At 39.6% G+C, this 23,882-nt stretch overlaps 1 protein-coding gene and 1 long non-coding RNA gene across 4 annotated transcripts in view; both read left to right on the top strand.

The window, feature by feature from the left end:
- Positions 1-23,882, top strand: part of LOC310735674 — a 171,327-nt gene that overhangs the window by 55,516 nt on the left and 91,929 nt on the right. The gene's annotated exons all lie outside the window — the stretch shown is intronic.
- Positions 1-23,882, top strand: part of lmo1 (LIM domain only 1) — a 128,681-nt gene that overhangs the window by 104,170 nt on the left and 629 nt on the right. For both annotated transcript variants that reach the window (XM_083558658.1, XM_083558657.1), the window contains 2 exons: positions 16,901-17,114; positions 22,407-22,532. In XM_083558658.1, the coding sequence (XP_083414784.1) occupies positions 16,901-17,114; positions 22,407-22,532 (340 nt within the window). The remainder of the gene's footprint in view (positions 1-16,900; positions 17,115-22,406; positions 22,533-23,882) is intronic.

Genomic DNA, 23,882 nt, shown 5'->3' with positions numbered 1-23,882 from the left:
AGTAGAAATGTCTGTTAGAAGTGACGTGTCATTTCCCAGTGGACTTTGAGTAACAGGACACACGCTGAGTGTGACGAAAGCGATATAAATCCATACTGATGATTTTTACAGCAGCTGTTTTTTATATTACTTTTCCTTTGTTCTTTGGACCACAAGTTATTCCCACGGGTGTCCTGATAGCGGCTCTCACACTTTCTCACTGCCGGGTTTGAGTCGTCTCGTCCTGTGTATGTGTGTGTTTGTTCATTTCTTTATTTCTTTATTTCACTGTTTTCAACTTTTCTACCTTCCATTTTTATTCCATTAAATTGTAAAATCCTGGATTGTGATTGGCCAGAAGGTGTTAATAAATTCTCTGTAACAGAAACTCTGCCGGTAGTGCAGGTTTGTATTAATGCTCTTGTTTAGTTATGTTTTCGTTTCATAGTTATTATAATTTGACATTTATGTGACATTGATAGAAGTAGTTTCCGGTGTGTTTTTTTTTTTTATTATTAACTTTGAGATAAATGGTAAGATACAATAGGGCAGTGAGGCGCACAGACAAAGAGACAGTGAGATCTAGAGATAGTGAGACAAGGAGACAGTAAGACACAAAGACAGCAAGACAGATAGAGCGTGAGACAGAAACACAGTGAGACACAGACAGTGAGACAGAGAAACGGTCGACATGGAGATAGTGAGATACAAAGATAGCGAGAGAGATAGTGAGACACAGAGAGAGAAAGAGACTGGGACAGAGAAAGACAGTCAGAGAGACAGTGAGACATAGAAACAATTAAACATCTAGCCACTAAGACAGTAAGATACAGAGACAGTGAGACACAGAGAAAGAGACAGGCTGGGTTTAGTCTCTCAGTAAAGTTTGAGAGCTCTGTGCTCAGTGCACTCAGAGAGACCAGGTGTGTGATCGATGTTCAGATCCAGAGAATCAGAGTTTTTGCTGTATGTTTGTGAGCGAGTGATTGTGTTATAAATCATTAATGTGGAAATGTGTTAATGTCTGTGTGTGTGTGTGTGTGTGTGTGTGTGTGTGTGTGTGTGTGTGTGTGTGTGTGTGTGTGTGTGTGTGTGTGTGTGTGTGTGTGTTTATATGCACCACTTTCTATCTTGTTATGGACTGATGTGTAGTTCCGCCTGTTAGCTGTTAAAAGGGCCGTGTTTAATCCCACCTGAAACACTCCCCAGAGACACTCTCTCTCTCTCTCTCTCTCTCTCTCTCTCTCTCTCTCTCTCTCTCTCTCTCTCTCTCTCTCTCTCACACACACACACACACATATTCTGCTTACTGACTATCATTGCTGAGTTTGCGATTATGAGTGTGTTTAAAAGCATTTATAGAAAGATCAATTCATGTAGTGTACAGTGTCTCTTTCTCTCTCTCTCCTTGTGTGTGTGTATATATATGTGTGTGTGCGCGTGTGCGTGTGTGTGTGTGTGTGTGTGTGTGTGTGTGTGTGTGTGTGTGTGTGTGTGTGTGTGTGTGTGTGTGTCTTGTAGAAGAACCCTTTGCGCAGCTGATTTGTGTGTTTTTTTGTGTGAGATGTTAAGGAATAGTGAAGGCAGAGACATGTGAGTAAATTGTGAAACTTCTCTGTGCAGAATGTAATTTTAATTTAATCGTAAAGGGGCGATGAAACTCAGACATGTTCACTAATACATGCACTACACTAATACTCACACTACACTTACCTTCACACTCACACTAATATTAATACTCACACTACACTAATACTCACACTACACTAATACTCACACTACACTTACCTTCACACTCACACTAATATTAATACTCACACTACACTAATAGTCACACTACACTAATACTCACACTACACTAATACTCACACTACACTAACCTTCACACTACACTAATACTCACACTACACTAAACTTCACACTACACTAAACCTCACACTACACTAATATTCACACTACACTAATATTCACACTACACTAATACTCACACTACACTAATACTTACACTACACTAAACTTCACACTACACTAAACTTCACACTACACTAAACTTCACACTACACTAATACTCACACTACACTAACCTTCACACTACACTAATACTTACACTACACTAAACTTCACACTACACTAATACTCACACTACACTAACCTTCACACTACACTAATACTCACACTACACTAAACTTCACACTACACTAATACTCACACTACACTAACCTTCACACTACACTAATACTCACACTACACTAAACTTCACTCTACACTAATACTTACACTACACTAATACTCACACTACACTACCCTTCACACTACACTAATACTCACACTACACTAATACTTACACTACACTAATACTTACACTACACTAACCTTCACACTACACTAATACTCACACTACACTAACCTTCACACTACACTAACCTTCACACTACACTAATACTCACACTACAATAACCTTCACACTACATTAATACTTACACTTCACTAAACTTCACACTACACTAATACTCACACTACACTAATACTTACACTACACTAATACTTACACTACACTAATACTTACACTACACTAAACTTCACACTACACTAATACTTACACTACACTAATACTTACACTACACCAAACTTCACCCCTCACACATTAACCTTCATACTCACACAACACTAACCTTCACACTCACACTACTCTAACCTTCACACTTACAGTAATACTCACACTACATTAACCTTCACACTCACACTACACTAACCTTCACACTACACTAATACTCTCACTACACTAATACTTACACGACACTAAACTTCACACTCACACTACATTAACCTTCAAACTTACACTACACTAACCTTCACACTCACACTACTCTAACCTTCACACTACACTAATACTTACACTCTCTTTCTCTCCCTCTCTCCTTGTGTGTGTGTGTGTGTGTGTGTGTGTGTGTGTGTGTGTGTGTGTGTGTGTGTGTGTGTGTGTGCGTGTGTGTCTTCCGTAGCTGATTTGTGTGTTTTTTTGTGTGAGATGTTAAGGAATAGTGAAGGCAGAGACATGTGAGTAAATTGTGAAACTTCTCTGTGCAAAATGTGATTTTAATTTAATCGTAAAGGGGCGATTTAACTCAGACATGTTCCTCAGCAAGTTACTCAATGTTCCTGCAGATGGAGCGACTCTGAACACACAGGTGCTTAAAAATTACCCTACTGTATGTGATGTATGTAGTGTACACTAACACTACATAACCATTAATACTTACGCTACACTAACCTTCACACTACACTAATACATGCATTACACTAACCTTCACACTCACACTACATTAACCTTTAAACTCACACTACACTTACCTTCACACTCACACTAATACTCACACTACACTAAACTTCACACTACACTAATACTCACACTACACTAATACTTACACTACACTAAACTTCACACTACACTAACACTCACACTACACTAAACTTCACACTACACTAATATTTACACTACACTAAACTTCACACTACACTAATACTTACACTACACTAATACTTACACTAAACTAAACTTCACACTACACTAATACTTACACTACACTAATACTTACACTAAACTAAACTTCACACTACACTAATACTTACACTACACTAATACTTACACTACACTAACCTTCACACTCACACTACATTAACCTTCAAACTCACACTACACTAACCTTCACACTCACACTACATTAACCTTCACACTCACACTACACTAACCTTCACACTACACTAATACTCACACTACACTAATACTTACACTACACCAAACTTCACGCCTCACACTACATTAACCTACCTCACAATCACAGCCTCACAATCACACTACTCTAACCTTCACATTTACACTACACTAACCTTCACACTACACTAATACCCCCACTACACTACACTAATACTCACACTACACTAAGCCTCACATTGCACTAACCTTCACACTACACTAATACTCACGCTACACTAACATTCACAATTACTCTACACTAATACTCACACTACAGTAACCTTTAGACTTACACTTAACTAACCTTTACAATCACACTACACTAATACCCACACTACAATAACCTTTACACTCACACTACAATAACCTTTACACTTACACTATACTAATACTCACACTACACTAACCTTCAGACTTACCCACACTATACTAACCTTTACACTCACACTACAATAACCTTCACACTTACACTACACTAATACACACACTACACTAACCTTCAGACTTACACTTAACTAACCTTCACACTCAACCTACACTAATACCCACACTACAGTAACCTTTACACTCACACTACAATAACCTTCACACTTACACTACACTAATACTCACACTACACTAACCTTCTCACTCACACTACACTTACCTTCACATTTACACTACACTAACATTTACACTACACTAATACTTACACTACACCAGTGGTGGGCAGTCAGGGCCAGCAAAGCCTTCTCTGCTGGCCTAAACACTATTAGAAGCACTGACCTACATTTACAATCTAAATTCTAATAGTTGTTCCATGGAAGTGTATCAATTTATTCCCAACAGATTATTACCAACCGTTCTCTTTCATCTCGTATCTCAATCAGATTTCAGCCTCTATGTGCTGCCATGTCACTCTAATCTGCCCAGGGCTATCAACGTCTGTACTGCTGGCCTTTTTACCATAGTCTCTATAAGAAATAAATCTGTTTCTTTAACGAATAAGATTTCAAATTGTGATTGGTTAAAGAATCGCATCATCATTTTTCCATCTTCTGATTGGTTGGTCAGAGGGAAACTGTTACATCCAAGTTCAACTTTCAAAACACGTGTGTAGCGATCTGCACACATAAATACATCTTTAGTTAGAAATTTTTTATGCCTATAAAGGAAGAGAAATTTATTTGGTTTTGGACATACTTAAAAATAAATTTTCAAGAAAAGCTAGACATCATAAAAAAAGGTCCGCCAACCCATAAGCTATCTAGCTTGTCTCAGCCCAGGAAAGGGTTTGTTCGTCACTTCTAGACTAGTGAATACGAGCGGTACCACTGGTTTACAGCCTCTGAAGAGCGGTGCAAATTATGACTACGCATCTCTGGTGAGTAGGTTGTATTTTATTTAGATATTTAATGTTTCTGTCTTCCCGTGGGCTCACCACCTGCAGGAGGGACCGTAAGGGACGGTGCTGTGAGGATTGGGCAGCAGTCGAAGGCGGGGGCCTGCTTAGACTGCTGCTCCCGCGACCCAAATTACGGATAAGCGGGAGAAAATGAGTGAGTGGATGAATGAATGTTTCTGTCATGTTATTAGACAAATATTGATTATGAACTGCTCCAGATGATGTATGTGGCACAGTTGCGGTGGTAGTGTAGAGGTTTGGAGTTTTCTTAACTGTGTTTCCATATGTAAAATTTCTCTCTCTCTCTCTCTCTCTCTCTCTCTCTCTCTCTCTCTCTCTCTCTCTCTCTCTCTCTCTCTCTCTGTAATACCACATGTTGTTATATTGCGTTTTTGTATAGTATTGATGGTTTCTATAATTGCGACGGGATAGTGTTGGTATTGAGGTGGATTAAATCCCACTTAAGTCCCAGGAACCAAATGCACGGCCATCCACTTTACTACACTAATGCACACTCTACACTAACCGTCACACTCATTCTGCAATAATGCTTACATTATTCTGATACTCAGACTACACTGATACTTACACTACACTAACTTTCACACTACACTAATACACTACAATAACCTTCACACTCACACTACTACCCTTTACCCTACACTAATCTTTACACTCACACTACATTAATGCTTACTCTACACAAATACTCACACTAACGGTCACACTCACACTACAGTAATACTCACACCAACCTTTACGCTGCTCTAATACTCACACCAACCTTTACACTGCTCTAATACTCACACCAACCTTTACACTGCTCTAATACTCACACTAACCTTTACACTGCACTAAAATTCACACTACACTAATACACTGCACTAACCTTCCCAGTGAATGCTCACACTACACAAAATTTTACACTCATACTGCACTAACACTCACAAAACACTAATACTCACATTACACTAACCTTTACATTATACATTAACCTTCACACTCACACTACCCTTCACACTACACTAATCTCCACACTCACACAATATTAATGCTTACTCCACACTAATACTCACAATAATCTTCACACTCACACTACACTAATACTCATACTACACTAACCTTCACACTCACTCTACACTCATATTTACACTACAATAACCTTCACACTCACACTACCCTTCACACTACACTAATCTTCACACTCACACAATATTAATGCTTACTCTACACTAATACTCACAATAATCTTCACACTCACGCTATACTCTTATTTACACTATACCCTTCACACTACACCAATACTCACACTACAATAATACACTACAATAACAACAACCATTAGTCATACTACACTGCTACTCACTTTACACTAACCATTACTCTACACTACACTAATACTCACTCTATACTAACACTCACACTGCACTAACCTTTACAGTACACCAATACGCACACTACACTAACCCTCCCACTCATACTACACTAATACTTAATCTATACTAACACTAACCTTTGCACTCATACTATACTAATACCCAGACTACACTAATACTTACACTACACTAGCCTTTACACTAATACCCATGCTGAACTAACCTTCACTCTACACTAATCCTTACTACACGAATCTTCACATCACAGTAATACTCACACTACACTAACCGTGCACCCACACTGCACTAACCTTCAAGCAAGCAGCAATATTAACTCCACCATTCACACTAATACTAATGGTAACGCTACACTAACATTCACACTTATATTAACACTACACTAACAGTATTACTAACAGTAGCCCTGCATCGCCGCTGTGCTTTCTTGTCACTCTTAAACGTAACTCTCTCCTGCGGACTGCTGGAGCTGATAATGGAGTGGCCATTCCATTTAACTCTTGAGTTCTCCTGCTACATCAATAACCACTGATGGTGTGTCCATTCACTTGGAGAGATTACTTCACTGCTGTGGAGAAACACACACACACACACACACATATACAAGCACACAACCTGATTATATATATATATATATATATATATATATATATATATATATATATATATATATATATATATATATATATATATATATATATATAAAAATAACAGCATGTTCAAACAAACACGGACACAAACAGCAATTGTTTTACATGAATTTTACATGCACTGTGCTCCTGACTTCTGCATTGTGATTGGTCAGAACTTGTTGATTAATTTACTGTAACAGCAGCTCTGACAGCAGTGCAGGTTTGTATTAATATGCTCATTCGGTTACTTATGGTTTCTATAGCAACAGCTCATTTACAGGGCGGTGTACATTGCATGCTCCACTTATAATAAACTGAACGTCATTTGACAAATGATATAGTGAAGCTTTCTGTAAAGAGATGTTTATGTAACATGTATGAAAGGAGTCTCCAACGTTAGACTTTTCAGGACAGCGAAGTTTACGCTTCTTCGCACCTTCCAGGTAAAATGCCTAACAAGCTGCATTATTTCCAGAGAAAAAAATCAGGAACCAAATTTTATTGCTCAAATTAAATGTAACTATAATGTAATGTTTTTAAACAATTTTTTTTTTTTTTTATGCAGTCGTTGACAAATTGCTGTAGTACAAGAGTTTTTCAATCCAACATTAGCATTAATTTGCACTTCTGAGTGAGCACTTAAACGACACAGACTCCGTCGCTCCCCAAACTAATGGCTCCCGCAGCGTACTGTTCATTATTCGACTTTAAATTGGCCCAAATGGGGTTCTGCTCGCACAAGTTCTTCGAGTTCTGCAGCACTGAATGGCGCACCTGTCTCCTGACATCCTTCGGAGATAATAAGTGAACGGTAATTGCTAGTAAGAGGGGCATTTCACACATCACTTTTCTAACCTTGGGGCTGACACCAACTTTTCAGAGGCCTACATTTACACTCAGACAAATGCATTTTTAATGTTGACAAAAAAATAGTTCTGGGCCTGATTGCCTGTCCAAGATATTAAAAAAATATAATAAAGAGGCTGTGGTGGTGCTAATGGTTGTCAGAAATCATGAAGTAGCAGATAAGATTGTAGCTCTTTCTTCTCTCAAGGTCTGAAAAGATTTATGGGATAGACAGATTTATTTCTGTTATTGAAATGCTAATGTGGTCTGAGGGAGACGAGAGGGAAAAAAGTTGTATTTGTATTTGTATATGAAGAAAAGATGCAGTTATAAGTCTGAGTTGTGTGTGTGTGTGTGTGTGTGTGTGTGCGTGTGTGTGTGTGTGTGTGTGTGTGTGTGTGTGTGTTTGGCTCTAAATAGGATTTTCTTTTGCAAAATGTGTTTGAGTTTAAGATTGGATAATGATTGGATGGATGAAGGTCACGTTTCGGCTTTTCCCTGCATTAAAAAGTCTGATTGGTTCTTTGTGAAACTCTTTGGTGTGTTAGTGCAGAACTGCACTCAAAAGAGATTCATTTTCTCTCCACTTTCTTTCTTTCTTTCTTTCTTTCTTTCTATCATTCTTTTTTTTTCTTTGCTCTATTTTCTTCTTTTTTAAGGGAGAGCAGAAACGATGGCTCAATTTCTCAATTACGAGGTTGTCTTCCTAGGTTGCATGGATTTTTTTTTAATTAATCCCCTCTGAATAAATTAAAAATAATAGCGAGGTATAAAAGTGTGCAGTGTTGCAAGGGAACGATATGAATTATAAAATATGTGCACAGACGCTCACGCTAATGAAGTCCCATTAACTGCGTGCAAAAAATGTTCTCACCATCTCACAATGTGCTCGGTCCAGAGTGGGGGAAAAAAGATATCTATAAAGTTAGTGAGAAGGAGGGAATCTGAGCACTTACTTTGTTGAAGTGTGAGAAATGCGCGTGTGACGTGATGGAAACGAGTGGCCTGGGCGTAGAGAAAAGCCACCTCCTGTTTCCAGACTCCACATGCTGCAGCTCCGTGTTATTGCAGGCACTGACGCCGCCACCGCGGCCTCATTTGGGTCAGATCAGGAGTAATTATGCAGCGGGGGGAGGAACGGTGGCTGGAGACCGCAGGGGTCAGGACACTTGTAACACATGAAAAGAGCAATTATCCCGGGAGACAAAACCCTCCTTTATTCCGGGCAGTGCCGAGGTCAGCGTGAGAGAGCGCAGCAGCTCTGTTTTACCGGGCCTTATTAGCAGCAGAGAGTATGCTCAAGTTTAGTGAAAATGTGTTGCCTTAATGAATTCCCCCCTTTTCTAATTCTATCTCTTTCTCTGTCTGTCTCTCACCCTCTTTATTCCAAATAGCTGCTTTTTCTTCTTCCCTCTTTACAAGTGCTAATGTGTCATAATTAGAGGGTGTGACAGTATAAAATGGCATATATTCCATTTCTCTCTCTAGCTTTTTTTTTTATGCTTTTCTTTTTCAAACCCGGAAATGAGAGGAATTGTTTTTTTTTTTTTTTGTTTTTTTTTTTATTGTCATGTGTTCTGCACTGTATTGTTACAGCATCAAATTGCATCAAATGTAAAGATGGGCTATAAGCAGATTCCAGAATGAAACCCAAAATGGAGGTTATGAATCAAAGTGACGTGAATGTAAATGACTGTGGATGTAAGTACAGGAAAACATGTTCCACATCCTGACCACATGAGAATATGCGATCCCAAGCACAGCCAACACAAGTGTTCTTTGGTCGAACGTATCCAGTCGCTCACATCGTTACAGCTGGTGATTTTCCTGAAACAATCAGCAGATGTCCTTGTGTGTTGCATTTGCTGCTTGAGCAGAACGATCGTCTATATGCAGGCTCCATTACGTTAATGATGGGAGCTGGTGGAAAGGCGCTAATTCCCGCAGACACTGGCAAGACATCTGCCTCAACTTCCCATTATTCTTTACTGGTGATAAACCCCAGGCTGGATTACTGGGATGGATACTGTTTAATTCATGCAGAGAAATGTATTCACTTATAAAACTGCTTATTACTGCACAATATTATATTATAATAATAATCAGAGTTTTTCATTCAAAAGACAGAATGTTGAAGTGAAACTTATGGAACACTTATATGTGTGGGATACAGTATAATGCATGAACACTTCAGAGTAGAGTGTGCTGAGGTGTTCTGTCAAGAATACTGGAGTGTATGAATTGCTGAAATGATGTTTAGGAAACAGTGAAGTGTATGGGATTCTGATTTGGTGTGTAGGGAATGCAGGAGTGTATGAAACACTGACTTGCTGTGTTGGGAATGCTGGAATGTATGGAATACTGATGCTTACTGAATACTGACTTGCTGTGTAGGGAAAAGATCTGAAGTGAATGGAATGCTAAATTCATTCATTCATTCATTCATTCATTCATTTTCTCCCGCTTATCCGTAATTCGGGTCGCGGGGGCAGCAGTCTAAGCAGGCCCCCGCCTTCGACTGCTGCCCAATCCTCACAGCACCGTCCCTTACGGTCCCTCCTGCAGGTGGTGAGCCCACTGGAAGGCGGCCCAACGTCACGGACCTTGATATTTCCCTCGTAAGGGACCCCTGGAGCATAGAGGGTTAAGGGCCTTGCTCAAGGGCCCAAGAATGGCAGCTTGGCGATACCGGGGCTCGAACCCCCGACCTTCCGATCGGCAACCCAGCGCCTTAACCGCTGGAACCACCACTCTCCCCCCTAAATGCTAAAGTGGAATGCTAAAGTGTATGGAAAAATGAAGCATATAAAACACTGCACTACACACTTAAATAGAATTTGTTATTGTTTTTTGTTGTTTTAGATATCAAAGGAAAAGCAATCATTTTATTTAACACTTTCCTTTTCCCAGTATGGAATAAAGATTTGTCTTGGTTGAAATACAGATGCTACATGTAGCTAAAAATGTATGTTATTCGATAGAAAGACTTTATAATAAACAAACCACTGTTCAAGTCTGTTTAAAATGGTGATATTCCATAATATATCCGCTGAAAGGCAATATATGGTGATTGTTTTCGGAATACAGAACTCCCATGTTAGCTTGCCTTCAATTCAGGCTTCTACCCAGAATGCCGGCTCAGGAACAGAACACTGCTAGACAATCATTTAGACTAAACATTCACTGGATTGCATCCATATCAGGATTATTGTTGTTTTCTGTTCTATAAAACTTCCACAAATCTTTCATGAACAGCTCTATGTCCTGAAATACAAAATCAAGACAACTTTTCGAGAGATTTTCTGTCAGAACATTTTTGAACAACTTGGCATTATATATTAATATTTATACAGTATATATTTAGATTCAGGAAATATTTGCCTCATGCATAGCATTATTGCCTTTTTCTCCAAAGATCACTTCCTTCTTATTAACAATGATCCCTAAACACACAGTTTGTGTGCGTGTGTGTGTGTGTGTGTGTGTGCATCCTGAGTGTAATGTGATGAAAGAAATTATTTAGAAGTTGCACAACACTTTTTATTATTAATACTTGTATAAAAATTATTATTAATGATTATACCATATCATACAGGCATCATAAAGATACATATCCTTCTCTCTCTCTCTCTCTCTCTCTCTCTCTCTCTCTCTCTCTCTCTCTCTCTCTCTTTCTCTCTCTCTCATTACCTGGTGTTACTAAAAGCATGAACACACTGCTGCTGTTAGAAGCCCAGTTTGTCATACACGAAGAACCTTCAACGGCAGATTTGCGCCACACGACTGCTTTTAATCCTAAACACACGCACCCTGTTCTCCTCTGACACTCAGCTCTCTGCAAATCACTCGCTCTTTCATTCTTTCACTCGCAGCTTTTTTCTTTTTCTGTTTTGTGATGCTGTTTGTTACAAATACTGAGTAATTGAATGTGTTTATTATTCTGTAATGCGACTTGAGTGAATTTAAGTGGAAAATTTGCAGTGAATGAGGAGCAGGAGGATACATACACATACACTGTCTCTTTAACCATGCTGGAATCATAATATGAGCTTTTCAGATTGAAAGTTTGAGCAGTGGGAATTTTTTAACGTTTTACATGTAAGATTGGTGATGCTTTTGAAGATTCCATTGCATCATTAGTGGAACAAAGAACTAGAGAGTTCGAATGGAACTGGGGAACTTTAAATTAATTGTAGAGGCCCTGGAGGGGAACTTGTAAAAAAAATTGAGGGGACTTTTAGAGGAGTTGTAGGAGAACTGAAGAAGAACTGGGATTGAACTGAAGAGAAACTTCTAAGAAACTGGTAAGAAACTTAAAAGCAATTGTAGATGAACTGAAGAAGAACTGGGCTGCATTGGGGGGATCTATAAGAAATTGAAGGGTCAACTCAAATGAACAGTAGACTAACTGGAGAAAAACAGTTTGGTTATTGGAAAATAAAGGGGAACTTTAAATGAATTGTGGAGGACCTGAAAAGGAACTGGAGGGGAATTTATAATAAACTTGAGGAGAACTTTTAGATGAATTAGAGAAGAACTGGAGTGGAACTGGTGTGAAACTTTGGAATGATTTTAAACAGGAACATAAACGTAAATCTATATGAACTAAAAAGCAACTGAATTAGAAGCAACTAAAGAAAATATAACCCACTCTTTTCCTTTCATTTCTTTTCTGAAGTTATAGATAAGATGTGATCATTGGATGAAAATCTATGTCTTTTGTCTCTTTGTTCAGCTTTTCAGATCTCAAAATGCATCATTGATGATTTGATTTGTTTTTGGATGGCACCAAAAATGTAAGTGCAACAACAAACATTTGTGAGATATAAGATGTTTAAAGACGATGATGGATAGCAGACTGCACAGCAAATATTAATGTCAGATTATTGTTTATTGTTTTTTTTTGTGTTTTTTTGGCTGGTAGAGATGATAACTTGGATATGATGAAACTCTGTTAAACAAAAAAGAGAAATGCTATTGATGGTAGAATATGAATCGAAATACTGGCCAGAGGATGTGCTTATTTTCCCTCAAAACATGGAACAACCCTGGAAGGTCGGCAGCTCTTGTATCTGTTAAATGGATTGGATTAAGTGGGAGCTGCCTCCACTGGCATAACCAATCTCTCTCTCTCTCTCTCTCTCTCTCTCTCTCTCTCTCTCTCTCTCTCTCTCTCTCTCTCTCTCTCTCTCTCTGTTTTTTTGATGATGAGTGTTTTCTACAGTGTGTGTTGTGGCAGGTTCTTTCTCACATCTCTTTTAAAAAAAGATAAGAATAAAAAGGGCATCTTGCTGAGCATTATGTTTTACTTTGTGCACTCGTTCTGCGACGTTCTGTCAGTTTTTAGGTTTTAGGTTTTGGAACAGGCTGAAATCAACAGTTGTGGGTTTGTTTTATTGTATTTGTGAAGTTATTTGAGAAGACAGAAATGTCTATTTTCAGAAAGCAGTTGGAATATTAGCTACATAAAAATCATAAGAAGAGAGACAAACAAAAACTGAGAGAAAGAGACGAAAGTCAGAGTGAAGAGATGAGAAACGGGCTGAATGGTTTGGATAAAGGAGGAGGACTGAGAGACTGGGAGAATAGGGAATAAAAGACACACAAGCAGAAAAAATTGAATATGTTTATATGTAGTTTATAGTCAGTTATATGTCAGTTTATTGTATTGTTAGAGGTAGTGGTGGTGGTGAGGCAGGATGTGGTGGTGATAGTGAGGGAGGAGGAGGTGGTGGAAGTATACACAGATAATGAGGAATACCATGGTAGTAACGGAGCAAGACATGGTGGTGGTACAGGAGGAGAAGGAGGATGTGGTGAGGTGGTGACGAGGGAGAGGGAGGAGGTGGTTGAGGTGGCAGTAAGCAAAGACATAAAGGTGGTGGTGAGAGAGGAGGTGCTGGAGGTGGTTGTAAGGGAGGAATAGATGGTGGTGGTGGTGAGAGAGGAGGAAGAGGTGGTGGAGGTGGTTGTAAGGGAGGAATAGGAGGTGGTGGTGGTGAGAGAGAAGGAAGAGGTGGTGGAGGTGGCGGTGGGAGAGAAGGAGGAGGGTTTGACCTTTGTGTATAATTAGTTATCTTATTTAAAGCAAAGATTTTGAATAGAATAACTAATTAGCTGTCATAAAAGGCAAATTAAAGATTTTCATGCCGTTCCTCGGGGAACTCAGAAGAGCCTGATTCCCCGTCTCGCTCGCTTACACACACACACACACACACACACACACACACACACACACAAGCCCCCCCCCTTTTTTTTTTTCTTCCCCGTCTCTCTCTCTCTCTCTCTCTCTCTCTCTCTCTCTCTCCTCATTAAGAGTGTTTTTAGTTTTGTAGAAGGCTGACAGTGGAGCTCGGGTGGTGTACCTGCAGCGCTCTCCGCTAACAAGCCATGAAATGCAGGTAGAAAGCGAGCGCCCTCAGCCAGCTTCAACACTGAGCCCTTTTAGCTTCATTTATGCTGAACGCTGGTATTTATAGCAGGTTTTGTGATCATAACGTGCCAGCTTCAAGAAGCCCGTTTTCCCCCAGGGGGGTTCAGGTGGGGAGGGGTACATAGTCTGTGGGGATCCGGAGGAAAGGAAGAACTAATTGATGGTTCCTATCAGCAGTGCTGGACCAATTAGCTTCTCCTTTTCCACTCGTCTGATAAAGGAACGGGACGTTGAATACCACGACTTATACACATCCCACAAGCCATAAATTTAACTAACAAGCTCTTTTCAATTCTCTCTCTCCCTCCCTCTCTTTCTTTCTTTATCGTTCCCTCAGTGTATTTATTCTCCCAGGTTTTTACTGAGGGAGGTGCTAATTATTACATTCTCAGCATTACTGATGGCTTGATTGTTCCGAATAACTGAACAAATCTGCAGCCAGTTAAATCCCCTCCAGACTCATCAGGGTGTTCTTGATGTTCACAAGGAAAATTTATTTCACATCTGACGTTTCAACAAGATGTTCTCACTTGCAAAAATTTCAGTTTTTTTAAAAACAATTGGAGTTAAAATCACTATGTAAAGAAACTTATCAGCGACAGTGTGGTGTGATGTAACTGTTAACCCGGATTATTCATTTCTTGTAAGGTCCCAAAGTGCCTTGTTCCTCTTCAATCAACTTACCAGCCATTTAAAAAAATTTTATTAATTGAATTGAATTTTTTTACTATTAATAGTTACAATCAATGTTATAGAAGATCAGCAAAATGAGTTAGTTCCTGTCATTGCTGACTTTATAACAGCGGTAAACACTCATTCCATCACCAGCCTTTGGTTGTTTATGGTTAAGTTACAACAAAAAATGCAAGAAACCCGAGAAACACAGAAGAATCCCAAATTATTTTGTCTTAAAGGCTTTCATTTGTCAGACCAACTCTGTGACTCTTTAACCTTTGGGTTCTGACCATTGATTCTTGTTCACCTACAGTGTACTGTGTCCTGTAAAACTGTGGATTAAAATGCAGGAGAGAGCAGGAGTTTATTGGAGTTGTGTGAAGCGAGAAGAAAAATTGAAAGTTGCTTTCTTTTTGTCTTTGTAAGATCACTTATTCATGTTTTACATGGACACTGCCACCTGGTGTCAGGAGGTCAGCAATTACACAGCGATCTGAGGATCTGATCAGAAGGTGTGATATAAAAAATACTTAGTGTTTGAATCGTCATTTGAATCAACAAAAAAAAAATGATAATTTTTTTTATATTTCATTTTTTATATTTAATCTAAGACGTGCTGGTGTAGTCTCATGCTTAGTCACGTCTCTGTGGCGTTAATCTCCTACCTTGTTATAAATGTTACTTACAGGGCTGATGTTTTTGCTGCTGATGTAATAAGGAATACATTACTTTTTACACACAAAACCACACACCTTTTTTCCTGAAATAGTCTCGTTTATAAATGACAAAGCGAGCATGTAATATTCGTTAACAGACTGTACGTTACGCTACATCTATGCGAGTGCATTCTTTGTTGTTCATAACCCAATCTTCAGCAACCAGTGAACAAAGAGATAGCATTTTGATAGTTGAGGTAGTGCGTATATGGCACTTGTTTTTTTTTTTTTTTTTTTTAATAGGAATGGGGTTTTAAAAGCAGTAATGGAGAGTGGCCTGGGAGTTCTATTAGCCAGATCAATAGCTCAGTGTGTGTGAAAGTGTCTTAAGAGCCGCTGCATGTGCTTTCACTCGGCCTCGACCTGTTAGCATTGGCCGAGGGGTGCCGGCGTTCCCAGCGCTCGCGGTGTCGGCTTTTAGTCACCGCACAAATGTCAGGCAACAGATAGACTATTAGCATTTAGTGCTGTTATTAAATGGACTTTATTTGTTCTGTAGCTGAAAGGGTGAAGGTGGAGGGGTGTGTGTGTGTGTGTGTGTGTGTGTGTGTGTGTGTGTGTGTGTGTGTGTGTGTGTGTGTGTGTGTGTGTGTGGTGAAGCACTTAGGCAATGATGTTTCTCACTCAGGGCTCAATGCTCAGCCTTCTCGTGGTCAACAGCACTTTAAAAGGTTAACGTTAATCCTAAGTATGACCCGTAAGGAGCTTTTAACACCACATGAACTTCCCCAACTACATGATGTATCGAAAGTACCTTAAACCCGCCCCGAACACCACACCACGTTGAACACAACACAGAACACAGAATGGCAAAACCACAGGTTTGCAATAGAGATTGTAGACAAGTGTTTAAAGCATCAATATTCATGTCAGTGTGATATTTTGAAACAGGGAAGAATGATGAAGAGGCAGGAATGTGAACTGAGGCCCAGAGTCCTGGCCCTAATGAATATGAAACATTCGCAGCTCCGGCTTGACCCGTGTCCCCTTATAAAATACATAATAAGGAATAAGTGAAGGTGTGTAGGACAGCAGCATTTCCCCAGGGCACTAAATCACGTCCGTGTGTTCTCCTTATCGCTCGCAGGAGTGCCGATGCTCTCCGTCCAGCCCAAAGGCAAACAGAAGGGCTGCGCTGGCTGCAACCGCAAGATTAAAGACCGCTACCTGCTCAAGGCACTGGACAAATACTGGCATGAAGACTGCCTGAAGTGCGCGTGCTGCGACTGCCGCCTGGGCGAGGTCGGCTCCACCCTCTACACCAAAGCCAATCTCATCCTCTGTCGCAGAGACTACCTGAGGTAAGAAAAAGAAACCAACACCATAAAGGCCGTGTTCCACCTGCGGCTCAGTGACATTAACACAACTAACACGCGCGACACGTGAAAACACTCACACGCCGCTTCTTCCTATCTGTGTCCTGTCTCGTCACGTTATCGCCTCAATGCACTCAGGTTCCACTGCGTTTCATGCGCTTTTCTTTAGGGGAAGGTTTAAAATGTCAGCTTAGCAAACGACAAGAGATGAGTTAAAGGTTCTAACCTGTTCATGGTTTCTGGAAATTAAGAACAACACTGGAGATAAAGTTTTAGACATTATTATTATTATTATTATTATTATTATTATTAACTATGAAATGTTCAGTTCTAAAAATATTATTACCCCTATTTTTATTTTGAGTACAGTACAAATGCATAAACAAGTCAAATTATGATTTTCGAATAGATATATATATATATATATATATATATATATATATATATATATATATATATATATATATATATATATATATGTGATTTTCTTATTATGAAGCTGCAGTAAAAATACAGAAAATGTGTTGTTTAACAGACTTGTTACTGTGAGGCCACAAAGATAAGCAGTGTGTGTGTGTGTGTGTGTGTGTGTGTGTGTGTGTGTGTGTGTGTGTGTGTGTGTGTGTGTGTGTGTGTGTGTGTATTGTGTGTGTCACTTTCTTACCATCTGCTTGCTAAATTAAACATGATTATTTCCCGGACGCTGTGTCTCAGCCTCCGAGGTCTCGTGTGGAGATCCAGGCATTTATGGTGGAGCTGCTGCTCTCAGGGGACACTGCGATTTAGACAGAGGGGCTAACGCTGGAGCGGGATGGGTTGTGCCCCCAACCCCCCTTCAGTGAATAGGACAGATAGCTAAAGATCTCTGAACTGAGTCACGAAAACCAGAATCTTCTTTTGGAAGCCATAAACATTGAGATGAGGAAAGTAATAAAACAATGGGAGACACTGTTTTTGATACTGCGGTAATCATAATACACTGGTCTGAGTGTCACTGAGATCATCAGGTCAGTGATTTTAAAATTCTCAACACAAAATGTATTTTTTCCATTTGTTTATTTAATTTGTTTGACCTTACTAGCCTGTTTTTCTTTTTTTTTTTTTTTTTTTTTTGGGGGGATCTTAGAATGGCATACCAACTTTAACCACAAGGGGCAGCTGATCGTTTTATCATCTCCATACATATATAAATTACACACTGACAGTTAGCATCATATTAGCTATGTAGCTAAGATCAATTAGACATGTTGAGACTTATCAATATAAAGTGCTCTCATGTGGGGTGCTGAAGATTTGCATGTTTTTTAGTCAAGAAAAAAAAATGTTATTGAAATGTGATCATGGTATTGTTATATGATATGTCACTTTATGACCTCTGAAGGAAAAATGGAGAGGAAGTGAGAGATGAAAAAGAAAGTGAGACAGAGAAACCCTATCCACTGTTCAAATGAATGTGAGGCATTTTATAGCCACTGATGCTGAAGATTGAAACTGAAATTCTGTTGTGAAAATGAAAAAAATCTTCACCGCTGGACAAAAGATAAGCTCTCTTTCACTTTCTCTCTCTCTCTCACACACACACACACACACACACACACACACACACACACACACATACACATGGAGCTCATCTTCTTCTGTAATGAAGCCACATGCTGATGCAGAATTATTCTCACACACCAAGCCTCACTTCATTAAACACTGATGTGTGGATCAAACTCACTCCTGTTATGTTTCGTTATTTTGGAGATGAGCCACATGATAATTACGATCCTGACTCTGACTCTTCAAGGAGCGCCACTGACTCAGAGCACCACTGATGATCACTTCACTCGAGAATCGCTGCTGTTATTAGAGCAAATTGCCGCCAGCCGTTCATTATCTTTCGGCACAATAAAATCATTCAGTGATTTATTTATAATAGTGTGAAGGAAGCGGCTCTCGCAGACCTGACACACACTCAGCCATTTACCTTCACCAGTCCCAAATATTAATATATACTAGTGGTGCTCATTTCTCGATCGTGATTAGTCAGAATGTGTTGATTAATTGTCTATAATGTTCTTTTTTATATTAATGCGCTAGTTCCTATACGTTATTGTTTCTACAGCAATAGCTTGTTTGCGTGGGACATGTACGGATAATGTATTAATACATTTTCTTTCGGCCTCTCCCATTAGGGGTCGCCACAGCGGATCCTCCGCATGTTTGATTTGGCACATGTTTTTACGCTGGATGCCCTTCCTAATGCAACCCTCCCCATTTATCCGGGATTGGGACCGGCACTACGAGTGGCTGGGGTTGGTTCCCTGAACGGGGATCGAACCCGGGCCGCAGTGGTGAGAGCGCCGCAGCCTAACGGATAATGTACTAATAATAAACATAAATTGAAATCTGCTTGAGGGTTTGGGTCTGATAGTTCTAGAGATAATTGAAATGAATTGAAGATCATTTAATGCTACCACATCCAAATAAATCCTATATAATTGTGTGCCTCCAATTTTGTGGTAACAATTTGGGGGTAGAACCACATATGGTTAGAAAAGTCAAGTGTCCAATAATTTTGTCCGTGTAAGTGGCAATAAGAACTAACGTGTTTTTACTGATGGTCCTCGTCATTACATTTTGTGCACTTTTCTGTCAAATTCATATTAGTTAGTTGCGTTTTAGTCCGCTTTATTAACACATGGATGCTTCAGTGATAATTATGAGGCAATCAGCAGCCCATAACTTCAACCACTGCACTAAAGTTTGCCGAGACTAATAGACAAAAATGTGTTAAACCTCAAAGCTTTGTGAAGAACCTCCTGCTTTCCCGAGCGTGTTGTCAGTGTCACATAAACAAGGTTTTTCTCTTTTTTTTGGTCCCGTTTGAACAAAACCTCCCTTTAACTCCTCACCTATCTCCTCCTCCTCTCGCTCTGTCGTTTCCTCGCGCCGCTCTAATTAAACGCCGCTCTGCTGGAATAGATGCTGCATGTGTGACATGAGGGCGAGCACCCGAGAGAAACTAATATGGAGGCTGTGGAGCAACTTTGCGTTCAGACATTCAGCTTTCTCTCTGCTCCTTGTCTGAGCTGGGCGGCTTTATCGCGCGGTCGGAGCAGCAATCCATCGCCGTCTGATCCGTCTGTCCTCGTTTTTTTGCATCGCATCAAGGCTCAATGGAATATAAAAGTGTATCTGCGCTTCCGGATCTCCAAATTAAACACGGAGACATGGGCTCGGAAAATGAAAATGTAAATCTGGTCTAGTGTGGAGGCGTCAGAGAGAGGGAAAGCGAGAGGAGGAGAGATCCGCCCCGATGCCTCCTGTTCCGTTTGTGACCTTCAGTGCACTGTTTCCACCTCGTGTTCTAATAAACTTGAACAAACTGCTATGAAATGTTACTTCTGTCTGTTTTTTTGTGCATCACCGAACATCTCCAAACTTACGTCGCCCGCTTAGCACATGGCTTTCTCCCCCTTTCCTGTTCCCGCTCTCTAAAACTAATCAGGTTTCTTGCAGTGGCAACCTTGTAACCTTGTGACTGCAAACACATTTTGTGTAAAGATCTAAATTCTCATTATGCGTTCTGAATTTGAGAGAAAGTCTTCCGTAGTCCGGTCGCTCGTCTCCGACCTGTGTTTCTGTCGATCGGTGTGTAACCCTTTGAAGAAGTTGTTAAGGACCATGTGATCGTTTTAATTGGATCATTAGCCAGGACTTAACATACAGGATTATATCCTGATGTTGTTGGGTTTTTTTGCCAAAAATATTGAAGTCATGTGTCCAGGTCAGATCTGTGGCTTACATTAGACACCTGCAGATTTTTTTTTTATTAATAGGGGGTCAAAGTACTGAGGGCACACAGTAGAATGCTGTGGATTTTGGGAAAGTTTTACGGACTTAATATGTTGCTGATGTTACAAATCAAAATCCAATCCACTGAATTTACCAGTAAAGTACAGTATTTAATGCAAAACCAATAAATGAGCAGTATTATGGTGGCAGTATAATACCCTTATACTTTTTTTGGCCCTGAGCTTTTGTGTAGCTTTGAAGCAGTCTAATATTGTCATTTATGGCTGTTTAGTAGCAGGTTAGCTTTTTAGCCTTTTCTTTTTTTATAAATATGTTAAATAGGTTTTTGTGAACATGTCCTCACTGAAGAATTTCTCAATTCAATAAATGTTTTTATTTATGGCAATCAACATTTGTCCCAAAGAAGCTTTATAGAATTAAACAGATTGCAAATATAAATTTCAGCATCTTAAACTAGTCCCTAAACGTTTTATCGAGCCATTCTGAGCGAGCCAGTGGCGAGAGTGGTGAGGAAAACTCTCTGAGATGGCATAAGGAAGAAACCTTGAGAGAAATAGATTTAATAGGTGAAACCCATCCTCATTTGTGTCCCACTGAACAGTTTCATCACAGCAGACGTTTTCAATTGTTTACTGATGGACACTTGAATGCGAAATTGTTCATGATAATGACGTCTACGTACATGGTCTCCTAAATTTGGCATCATTCAAAACCAGCCTTTTTTTCTCCGTGTAATTGGATGATGGAGGGATGTACTGCGAGTACTAGCAATAGTGGAGGCGGGTCAAATTTTATATATTGATATAAGAATCCAAAGCATAATTAAGTATCAGCCAAAAGTCAGGTGATTAGCAAACAATGTGAACTAGTGAAGAACAAGAAAACCGAAACAAGATCAAGACCAGGAAATTAAAAACAGGAAACGGTGAACAAAAACAGTTTGCTTAGTAAAACCCAACGAACTGAACAAGTTACTTTGCAATGAAATACAGGCCACAAAGGGGTATTTATACACACATAAACTAAATAAGGATGGGGATTCACCTGTGAATGTCAAAACACGCGAAAATAAGGACAGTGACAGGACAGAGACATTACATAAATGACACACGACGCGAAAGATGAGAACGCGGAAGTCCGTAGCGATTTGAGTCGGCATGTGCTACACAATGCACGGATGGAGAAAGGGTGGGAGGGATCTCTTCATTTGAGAAACATGGCTTCCCTCAGCCAATCAGCTTTGAAGACTTTAAACATTTACTGTTTACTGTTTAAGTGGCTTTGCTTTATAGAGCGACTTTTGCACATCGTTATATATACAGTATATAAATGTAATAAATAAATATTTCCCCGCTTTATCCTGTACGCATTCACCGCTCTGCTCCATGTCTTCATCAGAGTGACTGCTGTATTGCGTCAGGGCTACAGCGAAGCAGAAATGTGTAAATGCGTTCTGTGTTTTGACTCTTGCAGGCTCTTCGGGACGACGGGGAACTGTGCAGCGTGCAGTAAACTGATCCCCGCTTTTGAAATGGTGATGAGGGCCCGAGATAACGTTTACCACTTGGACTGTTTCGCCTGTCAGCTTTGTAACCAGAGGTGAGCGGAACGAGAGATTTCCGAAAACTTCGTCATATAATGTTTCTGTATACGAGTCATACCACATGATAATTTTATCATCATTAAAACACTTTGTATCACTTTTCTGAGAATACTGAGGTATTTCGTTTTAGCTGTTTGATCCTTTTCTTTCCTCCACATGTCCTCGAGCGGCAGCGGCGCAGATTTTAATGCTGTAGATGCGTGACATTCTCCTTAACACTGACTTTGCACAGTTATTACACTTATCTGCACCTTGAAATAGTGAAATAGTCATCATACACAATCACAGAAGTACATAGCGGAATAATAACATGCTTCTCCAAAGTCAGGGTCACAACACAACACAGATCTAAGATAGAATTGTATGTATCATAATCCACACTAATTCATATAAATTCATATCAGAAGTTCCTGATCCTTTGAATGGATTTTTATAAGCGTCTAAATATTACTGTATACCTCATTTTGAAAAATAATTCTGTACTAAAAGAGATTTGATTTGGCCAAAAACAGACAGCTCCTGATATAATTCTTCTAATCACAGTGTTAGAAATAATGGAGATAATTAATGATAAAAAAAAAAAAAAAAAAAAAGATTTATAAATAAAAAGTTTCAATCAAATGCAATGAACTAAAGGCCTTGGATTAGAAATTTGGATTTGATTAATGACAAATGTTTATACAACATATTTTTTAACCTGCGTTTTCTGATCGAATTCTGATTTTATAGTCTTTTCAATGTACATGAGCTTCAGAAATCACCAAATTTTGCCTCAGCATGGAGACTGAAATAAACACAGAAGCTTGGTCTGGGTTCGGCGTAGCTTTCGCTGATGGCAGGAACCCGATTTGTGCTGTGCCGCTCACTGCCACGGTGCCAACCCGGTAAATTAGCGTGGCACTGATTGATAAGCGCCGATGCCACAGGCTGGGGTCTTATCACGCCCCACGCTGCCATCTGTGTAGCGTTTATATGCAGACATCAATGGGGAAAAAGCAGCGTGTAGGTTTTAGGAAGCTTTTTAATTGCTGGACAATTTCAGGGGGGAAAAATTTGGAGCGATTTTGAGTTCTATCTTGGCGCAGGCTGACAAAGAGGCAGGATTTTGCTTTTGTTTTTCGTTTTTTAGTAGTCTCGGTTGTGTGATTTTATTTGGTGCCAGTCCTGTGAAGAAAAATGCTTGCTTTTGAAGTCACACCTTCATGAGACATCACAGGGATCGTGAACAATCAGGTTAGAACAAAAGTGACACAGACACAAACAGCCGAACAAACAAAACCCAAATAGGTTCAGAGGGAGTTGAGGACACATACAGAGCGACTTGCTGAGCGACTTTTCAACACAAA

This window comes from Silurus aristotelis, assembly GCF_946808225.1.
Source record: "Silurus aristotelis genome assembly, chromosome: 13".
Lineage (NCBI taxonomy): Eukaryota > Metazoa > Chordata > Actinopteri > Siluriformes > Siluridae > Silurus > Silurus aristotelis.
The sequence above is the reverse complement of the archived record's forward strand: the minus strand, read 5'-3'. Positions and strand labels throughout refer to the sequence as shown.